General features: G+C 60.2%; 1 protein-coding gene across 1 annotated transcript; it reads left to right on the top strand.

Moving 5' to 3' along the window:
- The first annotated feature begins 72 nt into the window (after positions 1–72).
- CCDC157 (coiled-coil domain containing 157) lies at positions 73–15,427 on the top strand. Its single transcript, XM_062182167.1, has 11 exons — positions 73–177; positions 6,384–6,642; positions 8,561–8,732; positions 9,385–10,030; positions 10,659–10,736; positions 11,045–11,235; positions 12,197–12,373; positions 12,469–12,637; positions 13,530–13,669; positions 14,959–15,026; positions 15,137–15,427. Exons 2-11 carry the CDS (start codon positions 6,395–6,397, stop codon positions 15,369–15,371), a joined length of 2,124 nt encoding a protein of 707 aa, XP_062038151.1. The 5' UTR covers positions 73–177; positions 6,384–6,394; the 3' UTR covers positions 15,372–15,427.
- Positions 15,428–15,779: the final 352 nt, after the last annotated feature.

Consider the following 15,779-nt stretch of genomic DNA (forward strand, 5'->3'; position numbering starts at 1 on the left):
TGGCCGCGGCGCGCTTCCGGCCCCTCCCGCGGGCACGGCGGCGCGCGACGCCGTTACCATGGCAGCAGTCAGGGAGCCCGGCTCCGGGTGTCTGGGACTCCTGGGAGGCGCAGGTGCGGCGCGGGCCGTTCCATGAGCCGGTCAGACGCAGAGGCTAGGCCGCGACGCCGGAGACAGGTGAGAAGTTCTTCATCGCCCGCCGGAAGGGCCTAGCGGTCCCCTCGCGGCTCGGACCGCTGCTTTACCCCTCCAGCCCCGCTTTGGCTCCAACTTTGGGGGTTCTCCTCCCCCCCAGGACCGCCGCCCCAAGCCCTTCTTTAGCTTCAGACCCTCGCCCTCCAGGCCTCCCAAATCCCACGCCTCTGCTCCACCGGCCCCTTCCTGAACCCCCCTCCCCAGGGCCCGCCTTCTCTATAGGTCCCTCGGGCGGCCTCCGCAGCCGGCCCTCCCCAGATCCCGGCAGGTGCTTTAGGCTCCGCCCCTCACCCCGCAGGTGCGGCGCTGCGGGCCACGCCCACACCTGGAATCCCGCCGGCTGGCCTGGCGCCTGGGGTTCCTCTGGGCTCTGTCCGGTCTCCCCGCTCCGGAAAGGCGGGAATGAGCGCTGACCCCGCGCCAGGGCTTCGGTTTTCCTACCTGGAAGTGGGGCGGTGATAGGAAAAGTTGCTCCCCCAGCTTCGTTCTCTCCGGGCCTCTCCCCCACGCTGGCTTTTCAGACTCACGGTCACAAGTGGTTAATGTGGGGTTGTTATGAATGAGGTCGTTTATCCCTTACAGTAACCATGACAACCGATGTGGCGATGCCAGTGAGGTTCAGAGTCGGTGTGGCGGGATCCCCCATCCAGGCCCAGTATAACTCCTCTACCGGTGGGGAGTTACTTCTTGCTTTGTCTTCACGTGCCATGGACAGTCTCGGGTCAGAGACGGACAATGCCGTCCTGTTGGTTTTAAAGTTTGGAAAGTGGGGCCGGCACTGTGGCATAGTGGCCTAAGCCTCAGCCTGTGACGCCGGCATCCCATATGGGCGCAGGTTCGAGTCCAGGCTGCTCCTCATCTGATCCAGCTCTCTGCTGTGGTCTGGGAAAGCAGTAGAAGATGGCCCAAGTGCTTGGGCCCCTGTAGCCGTGTGGTAGACCCAGAAGAAGCTCCTGGTTCCTGGCTTTGGATCGGCTCAGCTCCGGCCATTGCGGCCATCTGGGAGTGAACCAGCAGAATGGAAGGTGTTTCTCTCTGTCTCTCCCTCTCACTGTCTGTAACTCTACCTCTCAAATAAATTTTTAAAAAAATAAATTTTGGAAAGTAAAAAAAGGAAAACAAAAGGATTCTCAAGTTAACTGGATTATAGAGATTTGAATTAAATACTTTGAAAAACTAGTTACAATACTTAATAGATGTATGACCTTAAATTATCTGATTTCTAAAAAAAAATAAAGTTTGGAAAGTGTTTTCATAGTGGCACACTGGGTGGGAGGTAGGCATAACTTTTTAAGATTTTTATTTATTTATTTGAAAGGCAGAGTTACAGAGAGGCAGAGGCAGAGAGAGAGAGAAAGAAAGAAGGAGGTCTTCCATCTGCTGGTTCACTCCGCAATTGGCCGCAGTGGCTGGAGCTGCGCTGATCCGAAGCCAGGAGCCAGGAGCTTCTTCCGAGTCTCCCACGTCAGTGCAGGGGCCCAAGGACTTGGGCCATCTTCTACTGCTTCCCCAGGCCATAGCAGAGAGCTGGATCAGAAGTGGAGCAGCCGGGACTTGAACCAGCTCCCATATGGGATGCCGGCACTGCAGAAGGCGGCTTTACCCACCACACCATAGCGCCGCCCCGGTAGGAGTTATCTTTACCAGTGGGGTATTGCACTAGTTCTCAGAAAGAGAAAGGGCTTGCATATCAGGCGGGAGTGGAGGCAAGTGCCCTGCCCTCCTCCGGGAGTCGGAAGGGACTACAGAGGGGCAGAGTTAATGGCTGCTCTAACTACAGGTAGTGTCAGCCCAATGGGTGCTGTCACTGCAGAACTGGCAACCTGAGGCAGCGGGTCCCCTTAAGAACCTCGAATAACCCAGAAAGTCCTCATCAAGTGCTGCTCCACTCAGCACACCCCTAGCGCTTCTCCAACCATCCTTCTGTCTGCCTGATTCCCATTTTTTGGGGGGGAAATGATGTAAGCTAACTTTGGGGCAGTGTCCATGCTCTGACATTTGCTGCTGCTTGTCTGAGCCGGAACCTCATGGGAGCTGGTACCCACGATGGCCCCAGACGGCAGCTTTAGGTACTGGAAGAACAGGGCAGGGTTTCTTGGTGCCTTCCTAAGCCAGCTCGTGAACGGCACCAGGTGCTTTGCCACTTCCTCTCAGCTTGGGGCAGCTTGCTGGCTTTTTTATCTCCATCCACGTCCATTCCAGCGAGGAAACCCATACCATTTCTCCCTGGTTTTTTCCTTGTTTCTGCCTCACTCCTTGGGGACCTGAGATCTCTTGGGCAGCAATGGCTCATAAGAGGCAGTGGCCAAGGCAACACCTGTGTGCAACGTGAGCATGCGTGTGCCCGTATGTCTGTATGTAAGTGGTTTCTGGATGACAGGGCCCTGTGCAGCCTGCTCTGTCCCTAGTGTTTTTTTTTTTTTTTAAAGATTTTATTTATTTGTTTGAAAGGTAGAGTTACAGACAGTGAGAGGAAGAGACAGAGAGGAAGGTCTTCCTTCCATTGGTTCACTCCCCAAATGGCCGCAGCGGTCGGAGCTGCGCCGATCCGAAGCCAGGAGCCAGGAGCTTCTTCCTGGTCTCCCACACAGATGCAGGAGTCCAAAGATTTGGGCGATCGTCTACTGTCTACTGCTTTCCCAGGCCATAGCAGAGAGCTGGATTGGAAGAGGAGCAGCCAGGACTGGAACCAGCGCCCATGTGGGATGCCGGCACCACAGCCAGAGGATTAGCCTGCTGCACCATGGAGCCGGCCCCGTCCTAGTCTTGACACTGTGCCCAGGAGGTCGTAAATCCTTGCTGAGTGCTGAATGAGCACACAGCATCCAACCCTCTACAGTGGCACTGTACAATACAGTCGTTGCCAGTTCACGTGACTTTTTAAAAGCGTTGTTTTTGTTGGAGAGACAGACACACAGAGAGCTCCTCATCCACTGGTTCACTCCCCAGACGCCTGCAGTGTCCAGGGCTGGAGCTGAGCTGAAGCCAGGAACTAGGAACTCGAGCCAGGCTCCCGTGTCAGGTGAGGACCCATCACCTGCTGCCTCCCAGGGTGTACGCTAGCGGGGAGCTGGACTCAGGAGTGGAGCCGATGTGGGGGTGCAGGCATCCCAAGGAGCATCTTAGCCACTAGGCCAAACACCTGCCCCTCCCCCGCGTGACTTCTGAGCATTTGAAATGGTATCTGATCCAAACTGAGATGTACTGTGTCGAATAGACACTGGACTTTGAGACTTAACAACAATGAAAAGAATGTAAAAAGAAAAAAAAATCTTCCTAACAGTTTTATATTGATTTTGTGTTGAAATGATAATGTTTGGGTTGGGTCAGGTGCGGTGCTGTGGGTTAAGCCAAGGTTTGGGATGCCCACTTCCTGGCTATTCTTCAAGTTCAACTTCCTGCTGAGGCAGCAGGTGATGGCTCAAGTGCTTGGGCCTCTGTCACCCACAAGGGAGACTCGGGTCGACTTCTGGGCTCCTGGCGTCAGCCTGATCCAGCCCTGGCTGTCGCTGGCATTTGGAGAGCGAACCAATGGATGGAAGAGCTGTCTCTCTGATTCTGCCTTTCAAGTAGATTAAACAAATAAATAATCATAGAAAAAACTGTTGCCCATGATTTTTTTTTTTTTAAAGATAAGGCTTTGGGTGTATGTGGTTAGATAAAATGTTATTAATTTGCCTGTTTCTTCTTACTCTTTTTAATACGGTGTAGGGGAGAAAAAGAAATCTTTGTCTCACTTGTTGCAGACCTCGTGGCTGAGGCCTCCATGACAAAGGGAAAGCAGGCACATTTGTGCAATAAACGTGTCCCGTGACAAGGGAACCTCAAGAGATGAGGACCCAAACAAAGGGGGAAATCCGTGTGTTCTTAGGGACACTTGTGCAGAAGTGTGAGTGGAGGACGGAAGGGTGTGATCTCATAGGAACAAGGGCGAGGGAACTGAGCAAGGCTGTTTGTGTAGATTCTAGCTGGCACCGCCCTGTGACATTCCCTCCCCACCGGGCGTAAGGCTGGACGTGGTGCGGCAAGGTCCTTCCGGGGAGAGGGGTCTTCGGGGTCTTCAGCCTCTCGAGGTGTCGTGGCCAGTGTCAGGGAGGAAGGTGGGAGTGGCCTTTTGCTTTTGCTCTTTTCCCAGTCCCCAGGGGGCCAGGTTTTGGGGTAACATCTGCACGCCTTCTAGGCGGAGTAGAAAAACCTAATAAAATCTCATACGAGGCTTGATTAGACATTTGCTCTCGGGCACTGTTTCTCCAGAAACAGCGTGGCCTGAGGACAGAGCAGAGATGCCAGCCGTAGAATCCCAGCTCTCTGAGTGACCTTGGACTAGCCTCCTGACTTTGGAGCGCCTTGGTCTCCCCTTCCGTACAAAGGAAGTGGATTCCCGCAGTAGGTCCTGTAATCAGGCCCAGCACGGTTAGATCACGCCCTCTGTGCTCAGGTTCAAGGCAGGCTCAAGGCACCTGCCCTTTGCCTTATGCCTCTCCTCTCCCCAGGTGGCCTCGCGCTGCCCCCTAGGAGGTCCTGCCTGACCGTGCACTCACTCACTTCATCTCTTCCTAGGGACTGAAGGGCTGCACCGGGGACAAGAAGCCAGGCACCAGGAATGAGCCTCTGACCCTGAGCCCCAAAGGCCACCGCTAGCTCCAGACACAGACACACTGGTGAGGGCAGGCCCAGTCCTCTGGGAGAGTCCAGTATATCCCTGGGGTACTGCCTCCAGGTGCCTCTGAACTCCCCAGCTCAGCCCAGGAGGCCAGGCCATACCGCACTGAACTCAAAACACAGTCCACGCTCTCACGGGGAGCTAGACCGACAGTGGAACAGTCACTCCAATAATGGTTCCACTCTGGTGGCAGTGTGGCTAAAGGACACAATACACACGATGAGCGTGTGCACCAGGGGACCTCACCCAGCTGGGGGCCTGGACCACGTCCCTGGGAAGGGACATGTTGGGGGAGACCTTGGGAAGCTGTCCCAGAAGAAGTGCAGGGAGGGAGCCCATTCTGGGTGGTGAGACGCTGAAGAGGCCAGAGCCCCAGGCAGTGTCTGGGCTGGCGAGAGCTGTGGAAGAGCTCCGGGTGTGTGTGTGTGTGTGTGTGCGTGTGTCAGTTGCCCTTTGACCAGGCAGGTGCCACATACCGGGCAGGCAGTGCCAGGCAGAGGCACGCGGGCAACCGTTCAGTGCTCTGGGGAGATGGCGGGGTCTGGAGCAGCATCACGCAGAGAAGCGTGGCTTCCCAGTGAGGTCTGGGCATGGGCCAAGCCCCAGGGCGCACACTGGGGTGCCCTTTCCCGAGAAGGGGTCGGGGGTGGACTCGGTAGGAGAGGTTTCCCCAGCCAGGCCTGGACATGCTGGGGACAAAAGAGGGCATGGACTAAAATAGGGCCCAAGCAGCTCCTGCCTTCAGGGAGAGGTGTAGGGCAAGGGGAGGGGGTTTCTTTCTACTGCTCAGGAATCCGTGAAGGAAGGGGCCCTGGCCCGCAGGGTGGGGAGGGCCAGGGCTCAGCGTGTACACAGCCATGCAGCTCCCAGGATGGGCCCGGACAGTGTCTTGCTTCTCCACCTTCGGAGTCGAGGGTCACGGCAGCTCTAAATCGCTGTCTTCAGGTGTGTGCAGGCTCCAGAAGATGCACAGAGGATCTGGGGAAGCGTGGGAGTCCTGAGGGGTCGCTGGCCAGCGTGGCGCGATCAGATAGGCTTTGGCCTGGATGTCTGGAGCTGGCATGGATCAGCCTGGGGCAGGCGGGCCTGGGTGCCGCTGGAAGCCACTGCAGTGCTGCAGGCGGGGGATGACAGTGACCTGGTGTGGGCCAGCACGTGGCAGCCGTGACTGTGTTTTGCTTGGCCGTGGACCTGTCCAGGGTTGACCCCGGGGAGGGGAGGGTGGCTGGCACGTTCATGTTCACAGGGTAGCCACCTAGCATCCAGCAGAAGCCTGGCACACCCAGGCTCTTGGGAGGTGCTTCTGGCAGCCTGGACAGTGGGATAAGGTGGGTTAGAGGGAGGCTGGCACCGCCACCCAGAATCAGGTCCTGAAGGGCCGTGTGCCCCAGGGCTGGGGGAACAGACTTCTCCCCAGGGCCTGGGGCAGACCCTCAGGAACCCTGCAGGCTGGGGTTCGCAGACAGTTGCTCGAGCAGCAGCCACAGGGCACTGGCTCACAGGGCTCCCATCCGCCTACCCCCAGGGGCCGTGAGGATGGCGCACCTGCTGGGCAGCCAGGCCTGCATGGACAGCCTGCGTAAGGACCTCACCGACCTGCAGGGCGCCATCGTGGACGTGTTCTCCCGCGCCGGGCCGGTGCGCTTCCCCTCCTGGAAGTTCCCTGACCGTGTGGCCTGTGACCTCGACATGGTGGCCCTGCTGGAGCACTATGACCACGTGCCGAGTGACCCTGAGTTTACGCAGCTGTCCCACGCTGTGCTGCTGGAGCTGGTCATCGACAGGTAAGGACCCGGCCCTCGCGGGGTGCAGCCGCCCACCCCGTCGCCAGTGGCAGCCGCAGCAGCAGTCCCTTGCAGGTGTGGCGATGGCATCGGCCCCGGCAGTCACCGCTGATCCCCGCTTGGAAGCCAGATCCGCTCAGACCCTTGAAGCAATCCCACCTTGTATGGGCTGTGCCATGCTGCCCTGCTCTGCCCCCTCGGGGGGCTGCTGGCTGCCCCAGTGGGTCTGTGTGGCACCACAGTGCTGACCGCTGCTCTCGGCCACTCTGGCTGCCTCCTCAGGGTTTCTGAGTGTCAGGGCCACTACCGTAGCTGCTACTCAGAATTTCTGTACTCAGCCCCTTTTTTGGCATCTCACGGGCTGTCCTGTTCGCTGTGCGAATCCCATTCCAGACACATGGTATGTTTTTTCAAATCCCGGCACTGCTGGGCAGACCCTAGGAGTACCCCTGCAGCCCCACCTCTTCTGCGCTATCTTTAAAGTTCACAGGGTCCCCAGCCTTCCCCACTTCTGGGGACTCAGCCCGGGTTGCCGGTGCCTACGAGCTCGTGGGCTAATCGAGCCCTGGGAGCCAGACCGGGAGCAGAGACACGAGAGGGGCCCCAGCAGCTGTGAGATGATCTGCCTGGGGTGGAGAGACCAGGATGACCATTCTTTGTTTCTAAAAAAATAAAAAAATAAAAGCTTATGATTTATTTGAAAGGCAGAATGACGAACGAAGTGAGAGAGAGAAAAAGAGATTCTTCCATCACTGGCTCAACTCCCTAAATGGCTGCGACAACTGGGGCTGGGCCAGGCCAAAGCCAGGATGAACCAGGAGCTCCATCTTGGTCTCCCACGTGGGTGGCAGGGGCCCAAGTACTCGGACCATCCACCACTGCCTTCCCAGGAGCATTAGCAGGGAGCTGGCTCACAGAAATGGAGCAGCCGGAACTCAGACCGGAACGCCTCCAACCTGTCACTGACGTGCCCTCTGCCCTCCGACCTCCTGGCCCTGCTCCGAGTTCCCAGGGGAGTTGCTCCTGGGCTCTTAGCCTCGGTGGAGGTTTCCAGGTCTGAGGCTGGGGCAGCCCGGGAAGCCTGGAGGGCGGTGGCATGTCTGAAGCGATCCGTCACGTCAGGGTGGCGTCTTTGCAGATGCTTTCCCTTTCTCCAAGCACTGTTGGGCCTGAAGGTGGCTGGCATCTCCTCCCCCAGGCCCTCTCTGCCCAACCTCCCAGGGGCTTGGGGTGACCTCCCTGCACCTGCAGCAAGGTGAGGCCCCTTTCTGCCCGAGGGTGTTGGAAACGCAACACCTCTTCCTTTAAAATAGCTCGGTGCCCGTGCAAATGCAGACTTATCTTTGCAACAACCCTTTGCCTTGAAATTAGCTCCCGACTCTAAATGTTGCACTTGGAAGTGAGGACAGAGACCCAGATTCCCCCCACCCCAAGTCTCCATGGCCCCAGAAGCGGCTCAGCATGCAGGAGCCCCGGGACGGCACGTGCACTCCTTCTCTGCCTCGCTCAGCCCACCCCCAGCCCTGTCTCGGGGGTCTCAGCTCCATCATCCGTGAAACAAAGGCTCTGGGCCACTCGATGTTAGGTAGCTGCTCGCCCGGGACTTTCCAGCCACACAGGATACAGCTGAGGTGGGGTGAGGCCTGGCCTCCCACAGCTCCCTGGTCCAGTGGGGGTGGGGAACGGCCAGGCAGAAGTACTGCCACCCAGGAGGCCCAGAAAGGCCCTGAGCTGAGCATGGGGCCAGGGAGGGCCTCCTGGAGGAAGCAGCCCCTGGCATGTTTGGAGCTGGCCTGGCCGAGCGTATCCTCAGACTCTCCAAGTCCCTGACGCCTGGGCCAGTTCCCCAGAACTGGTGGCTGCCAGTATTGCCGTATGCGGGCGGTGGGACCCGAGCCAACCCTGTCTCTGCCCGCAGGCTTCTGCTGCTGCTTCAGAGCTGCGCGAGTTACCTGGAGAGCCTGGGCTCGGAGCAGGTGGTACCTCCCACGCGGGCTGCAGGGCCCTGCATGTCCGTGGGGCTCACGGCCCGGCGTTTCTGGAGCAGCCTGCTGAGGCTGGGCGCCCTCTGCCAGCAGACAGCCTCCCAGGTGGGTCAGCCCCACTCTCACCTCATCCCCTGGCTGCGGGCACACTCATGCCCTGCCCGCCCCCTCGGCACCGCCGTGTGCACGGCACCACATCCTTCTCTGCCTCCCCACAGCCCACAGGGGACAGGGCCCACTCTAGAACCCACTCAGTTGAAGCCCAACAGGAAACCACTTATGTTGTAAGGATGTTGGGGGAAAATCCTACCTACCCTGAACCTCAGTTTGTTCATCTGTACAATGGGGTCACTATGATCCCCACTTATTATGTGCTATCCCATAATCCTCTCGGTGGGGAAGACCCACTGCCACCATGATGGTGAAGAAACTAAAGCTGAGAGTGATTACAGGAGCCCAGGAATAGCAAAGTCCCCTAAGCAAGAGCCCAGTCACCTGTAGCCACTGCTGTCACCGTTGCCCTCCCAGCCCCAGGCGCGTGGTCATGTCAGGCCTGGGGGTGGGCAGCAGAGAGCAGGCCTGGACTTGAAAAGTGAGGCAATGGAGAAGGGGGAGAAGGTTCCGTCTTACTCATGTTGGTGGCAGGTGACACCCGAGGACCTGAGCACCGGGTGAGGCTGTCACAGGACATCCCCAGGGCACCGGCCCAGGCCTGTCTCCCTCACTCGATTTCCCTTTTCTTCTACCCTGACCACAGAAAAGGGCAAATCAAGGGGAGGCCCCGACTTCCAAGCCCACAGCCAAGGGCGAGCCGGCCCGGAGCCCCGAATATATGACTGCCAAGTTCAGCAAGCCCCCCTCCCCAAGGCCAGGCTTAACCCCCACCTGCCAAGAGCCGGAGACCCTGTCCAGGAGCGCCTCCCTGCGGCGTCCAGCCGGAACCTCCGAGAACACCAAGAGCGTCCACTCCCAGACCATCGAGACGGCCCTGGTGCCCTGTGACGCGTGCACCAGCGTCCAGGGCAGCCTGCAGGAGGTGGGCAAGGTGGTCATCAGCCTGTGTCACAGCCAGAACTTGCCCTCGTCCTTAGGCCACTTCCAGCAGCTGGTGCAGGACAGCATGGGGCTAAGGCCGCTGCCGGCCGCCACCATGGGCCACTGGGCCGCGGAGCAGAGCAAAGACCTGGCACGCATCAATAAGCACGTGGGAGCCCTCACTCAACTTGTCGGCCCGCTCCGGGCCCAGCTGGAGGAGGCCGAGGGGCAGAAGGACAGACTGGGGACGCGAGTGGCCGAGCTGGAGCAGGCGCTGCAGCAGGAGCAAGAGCGGGGGCGGCAGCAGGCGGGGGAGGCCGAGCAGCGCCTGGCCGCCTGGGAGCACACCAGGCAGCAACTCCTCGCAGGTCTGTGCCCCTGAAGCCCTAGGTCTCTGCCACAGCCCTGGCCTGGGCATCTCGGAAGCGAGCTCTGAGACAGGGCTTCGGGGACCAGTGGGGTTGTGTGGAGGAGACCTGGGTTGGGGATGGACAAGAGGCAGGCAGGGAAAGCAGTAAAGAAAGGTGCATGTGTGTGTGTTCAGCTGGGGACTCGGTCCGCAGCCAGAGCTTCGACCAGCTGGGGAACAGCAGGAAACGGGTGCGCTGCTTGCCCCAGGCTTGTGCCATCAGGGAGGGAGCTGGGGGATGGATCCACGCCTGCCACTCTGGGGAGCTTACTCCCCGGCACCTCCTGGCACTGGAAGTTGGCCAGTACCCATTGATACTTGAGCCTCAGAGGCATGGGCAAGTCACTCATGCCCCCCACCCCTGAAGGACACCGAGGCCCACAGAGATGGAGACACCCGGTGGCCAGGCAGGGAGAAGCAGGGTGCAGGGGCCCAGGGCTCCTGGCACCTCCCCAGAGTCTCCTTCCACAAGCTCTGGGGGCCCCTGTACCACGATGGCTGCCTCCACTCAGCAGGGAGCCCTGGGCATGAAGGCCGCCGGCCGGGCCAGGGGACTCCCTGAAGGGCCTCTCTCTTGGCTGCCACAGAGACAAGTGACCTAAAGATGAAGGTGGCCGCCCTGGAGGGAGAGCTAAAACAGCAGCGGGAGTCCACGCAGGCCGTGGGTAAGGAGCCCGTCATGTGTCCCCAGGCCACGTCACAGCCCCGTGGTGCAGCTGGAACCGTATCCTCCAGTTCCGCCCCTGAGCTCCTAGTGCAGAGAAACTGAACCGCAGGAGGGTGGGCGGCGACCGGAGCCGAGTTGCCACCTCCCACCCAGACTACACTTCTCTGCTTTCCAAACCCACCTCGGGCAGGGGCCACTGTGTGGCTGAGGATGTGGTCACAGAGACGTAGTGTGACCCTCCCCTTCGGGGACTCACACCCCGGGCTCCCTTGCCCCGCCCCCTCCCACACCTGCTCACTCCTGCAGAGGCAAAGGCCCAGCAGCTGCTAGAGGAGGGCGAACGCAGGGCTGCGGCCGAGAGGCAGGTGCAGCGGCTGGAGGAGCAGGTGCAGCTGCTGGCGGCGCGGCTGGACGGGGCCAGTCAGCAGATCCACTGGGCCAGCACAGAGCTGGACAAGGAGAAGGCGCGCGTCGACAGCATGGTCCGCCACCAGGAGGTGAGGCGAGCCCTGGGCGCCTGTCCCTGAGGGCTGCCCGGGGCTGAGGGCCTCCCCAGCACACGCCCAGGTTCTAGTTTGACTCCCTTTTCAGAGACTGCCCTAAGCTGGGTCCTGGGAGAAGAGTGACCCAGCGACAGGTACTGCCCAGTGAAGCCCCCTGCCTGGTGGGGATGGGCAGGTGTGGCTAGGGAGGCGGGGCAGTGCTGCGGCGGTCCACAGAGATGGTCACACCTGCTCAGGGGAACCCAGGGCTGCTTCTGGGAAGAGGTGTCCTTTGAGCTGGACGCCGGTGGCTGGTGACGAGGCAGGCATCCTCAGGGTCAGGTGTGGACCTGTTGGAGGGAAAGCCTTTCTGTCCCAAGCAGGTGTTTTTCTCAGTGCCCTGCACACAGTCGTGGCCGCCACGCCTAGGTGTGTGCTGGGACCCGGACACAGGCCTCCAAGCTCCTCCTCGCTCCCTGCCACAGTCGTAGGAAACAGACTCTTGTCATCCCTAGTTTATGGATGCAGACACTGAGGCTCAGTGAGGTTAGGGGAGTTGCCCAGGGTCACACAGCTAACAAGGGATAGGGCCAGCAGGGCTCAGAGCAAACCAGCACTGGCTCTTCCCGCCGTACACTCGGGGGGTGTCAGGAAATGGGGGTTTCAGCGACATGGGCCGATGTGGCATTGGAGACCTAAGGAAAAGCAGAGAAGCCTATTTCCCAGGATTCCTCTGTGAGTGGAAACTAGGGGGACATGGCCGACCGTCGGCCACCTGCTTTCTGTGGGGTGGGCGCTGCAAACCAGGGTCTTGGCCTTGGCTCAGTTGGGTGTGCACCTGCCTGCTGTCTTCCTGACACCCAGCACGAGGGGAAGGGTGTGGCAGATGTCATAGATAGCATGGCCTCCCTGGTCCAGCGTGGCTGGGCCTAGCCCCATGGGCCTCACAGCTCCCTGCCTGTCCATTCCTGCTTAGTCCCTGCAGGCCAAACAGCGAGCCCTACTACAGCAGCTGGACAGCCTGGACCAGGAGCGCGAGATGCTGCGGGGCAGCCTGGATGAGGCCGAGGTGCAGCGGGCCCAGGCCGAGGAGCAACTGCAAAGCCTGCAGAGTGACAGGGAGCAGGGCCAGTGCCAGCTCCAGGCCCAGCAGGTGCCAATGGGAGCCTCCGGCCGGCGCGATGCCCGTGGGCCCGCCCCTCGTCTGGGGTATCCTCAGGGCTAGGTTGGAGCCTTCCCCTGTCGCAGGAGCTGCTGCAGAGCCTGCAGCGGGAGAAGCAGGAGCTAGAGCAGACGGCCACGGACCTGCGGCTGACCATCTCGGAGCTGGAGCAGGAGCTGGCGGCGCTGAAGGAGAGGGAGCAGCTGCTGGTGGCCTTTCCGGACCTGCACGGACCCATGGAGTCCCAGATCCAAAGTAGGAGCCCAGGGGTGGGGCCGGGGGTATGCCAGGGCCAGGGCAGGGCAGCCGAGGGCTCTCCTGGCCTGCAGCGAGGTGGGCAGAGCAGGGGCACCGGCAGCCAGCAGTGTGGCCCCTCCAGAGCTGCCCAGGCCCTGATGGGCTTCCCCTGTTGTCCACTCCTTTGTGGAGATGGGGTCATGGCGGCCCACTGTCTCCACAGGTGAATCGAGACCCAGGTGTGGCAGCCTGTGCGGTCCTTGCTTGCCTCCCCTTGCTGTCTCCTTAAACCACTCCACGGGGCTGGTCTCCAGGACGCAGCCCCAGCTGTCTGGTGTCCTAGAACCACCCCTCCCCGGCACAGTTTTGCTAGGGACCCACAGCAGATGTCCAGTGACCTGGGTCCCTCCCGGGCCCCCCAGCCCTCCATAGCCACCAGTGAACCCACTGGGGGAGCTGTTGGGGACCTGCAATTTAGGGAGTCACATTGTCACCCTTGAGCACTGTGTGCCCCATGAGGGAGCAGCCCCCTCTTTTACAACCAGGAACTGGGAAGCCGGTACGGGCAGCAGCTCCCCCAGGTTCTAGCGGTAGACGCAGGCGTCCATCACCATGGCGGTAGGCAGAACACGCGCGCTGAACTCTGTGACTCAGGCCTGTGTGACTCTGGACAAGTTCCTTCCTCTCTCTGGCCTGCCAGGCAGGTGGCCCCTGAAGAGGTTCACACGCCAGCCAGCTTGCGAGGGTGCCCAGCTCTCAGTCCCAGCCAGCTCTCAGATTCTAGAAGGCAGTGGTCACTTCCCCAACAGGCACGGAGGTGGGGAAGTCGGTGGGGGGATCTCGCCGTCACCTGCCCTGTGCCTGCCCTCCGAGGCCCTGGTCCACCGGGCACAGGGTCACGTCCTTGCAGGCTCCGGCAACGTCACCGAGGACATGGAGAGACAGGTGCAAGCCAACAGCGTCCGCGTCCGGGTCCTGCAGGAGGAAAACGAGCGGCTGCAGTCGATGCTGTCCAGAATCCACGAGGTGGCCCAGCAGGGGGGCCTCAAGGTGGGCCTGAGTGGGAGGGCTTCTGGGGACTTGGAAGAGGCCCCTACCCAGCAGAGATGGCGCCCTGGGAACCTGTGGAGAGCCCACCTCTGCTCGGGTGGCTTTAGGCCATGCTTTTTTTTTTTTTTTAAAAGATTTATTTATATAATTTTAAAGATGTATTTATTTGAAAGGCAGAGGTATAGAGCAAAAGGGAAAAAGAGAGAGAGAGCTTCCATCCACTGGTTCATTCCCCAAATGACTGCAATGGCCAGGCTGAACCAGGAGCCTAGAACTCCACGGGGTCTCCCCATGTGGGTGGTAGGGACTCAAGCACTCGGGCCATCGCCTGCTACTTTCCCAGGCACATGAACAGGGAACTGCATCAGAAATGAAGCAGCTGGGACTCCAACCGACACTATTATGGGATGCTGGCATCACAGGTGGCAGCTTTGCCCGCTATGCCACAACACTGGCCATTTATTTATTTACTTGAAAGGCTGAACGTCAGAGATAGTCAGACAGAGACAGAGAGGGAGATGAAGAGACAGAGAAAGATCTTCTAGCTGCTGGATCCCTCCCCAGATGGCTGCATGGGTGACCAGAGCCCAAGAACTTGGACCATGTTCCATTGCTGTCCCAGGCGTGTTAGAAGGGAGCTGGATTGGAAGTGGAACAGCCAGGACTTGAACAGACACTTGATAGGGGATGCCAGCATGGTAAGCGGCAGCTTAACCAGCTTTGCCATGGTGCCAGCTCCTGGGCCACGCTTTTGTGAAGCATCTTGCACATGCCAAGAAGGAATGAGCAGGGCCAGTGTTGAAGCGCACGGGTTAAGCTCTGACACTGGCATCCCATGCGAGGGCTGGTTGGCTTCCTGGCTGCTCTGCTTCTGATCCCGCTCCCTGCTAATGCGCCTGGGAAAGCAGCGGAAGATGATCCAAGTGCCTGGGCCCCTGCCATCTGTGCAGATGGAGTTCTGGCTTTGGCTTGAAGCTGCCCTGGCTGTCGTGGGCATTTGGGAAGTGAACCAGCAGATGGAAGGTCTCTGTCTCTCGCTCCGTAATTGCCTTTCAAATAAGCAAATAAATCTTTAGAAAAAAGGAAGAGGAAAGGGTGTGAGGTGCTGCTGACCCAGTGTCTTCCAGTTCCAGGCCCCCTGTATCCCTCCCTGCTTTTATTTCAAGTGCAGTCAGGAGCCTTGGCAGGAAGCTGCCCTCCACCGGGCCCTCCCTCACTTCCCTGGGACGCTCTCCCCTTGCAGGGGGGAGGAGACTCCTGGGCCTCTCTGAACTTGGCTTTCTTTGCAGCTGATCCCACAGGACCAGCTCCGGTCCCCTCCCAGCAAGGGCTCCCAGCCCCCAAGAGCCTCCCCGGGGTGAGTGCGGCTTTGCAGGAGGCAGGCACATGGGGGAGGGGGGGGAGGAGGGGAGGAGAACGGTGGCTCCCCTGGCTCACGGAGGACCCTGTGGTCTGTTTCACCCTCAGGCCCCTGGGCAGGCGGCACTTCCCTGGCAGAACAGGCAGTGCAGGCAGGCCCCTGCCAGACCCGGCCCGAGCATCCCCACCGCAGCAGCCCAGCAAGTCCTCCCTGGAGGAGGGGACCCACTCGGCCACCTGCGCCCAGAACCCCATCCGGGCCTTGGCCAGGCTGAGGAGGAGACTCTCACCGGGCCAGAGCCAGGCCAGCTCTGCTCACCAGGCCCAGGAGCGGCCCACGTAGCCTGCAACAGGGGTGGGGCTGGAGGACAGGTGGCTGGTAACCCCTGCGATAATAAAAGCCCCAGCCATCTGCCCGCCGTGACCTTGGCCTCCTCCCACCGTGGCTGAGCCTGGGACAAGCCCTTCTTTCCCTGTCCTGGCCAGGAGCCGTGCAGGTCATTGGCCAGCAGGGCCCTGGCATGGCAGAACCCCAGGAGGCCACCAATGGTGGGACCAGGCCCTGCCCGGCTGCACAGCTGGACCCCCTGGCCAGGCCTGTGTTTACTGGGCCACCCACCTTGAAGCCCTACCCCCCAGGGTGCCCTGTGACCGGGCACTGGTGCCACTAACTATGCCTGGCGCGGCACTCCGGTGTTCCTCCAAGAGCTGCCACCTGCCCTGAGCCACCTCGGGACAGGCTCAGAGACCT

This window comes from Lepus europaeus, chromosome 23 (assembly GCF_033115175.1).
Source record: "Lepus europaeus isolate LE1 chromosome 23, mLepTim1.pri, whole genome shotgun sequence".
Classification (NCBI taxonomy): Eukaryota; Metazoa; Chordata; class Mammalia; order Lagomorpha; family Leporidae; genus Lepus; species Lepus europaeus.

Bases quoted from the DNA above. Each gene is read 5' to 3' on its own strand.
- CCDC157 (XM_062182167.1), top strand. From the start codon at position 6,395: ATGGCGCACCTGCTGGGCAGCCAGGCCTGCATGGACAGCCTGCGTAAG. The intron at 6,643-8,560 runs GTAAGGACCCGG...CTCTGCCCGCAG, and splicing joins CTGGAGCTGGTCATCGACAG to GCTTCTGCTGCTGCTTCAGA. The intron at 15,027-15,136 runs GTGAGTGCGGCT...TTTCACCCTCAG, and splicing joins CCCCCAAGAGCCTCCCCGGG to GCCCCTGGGCAGGCGGCACT.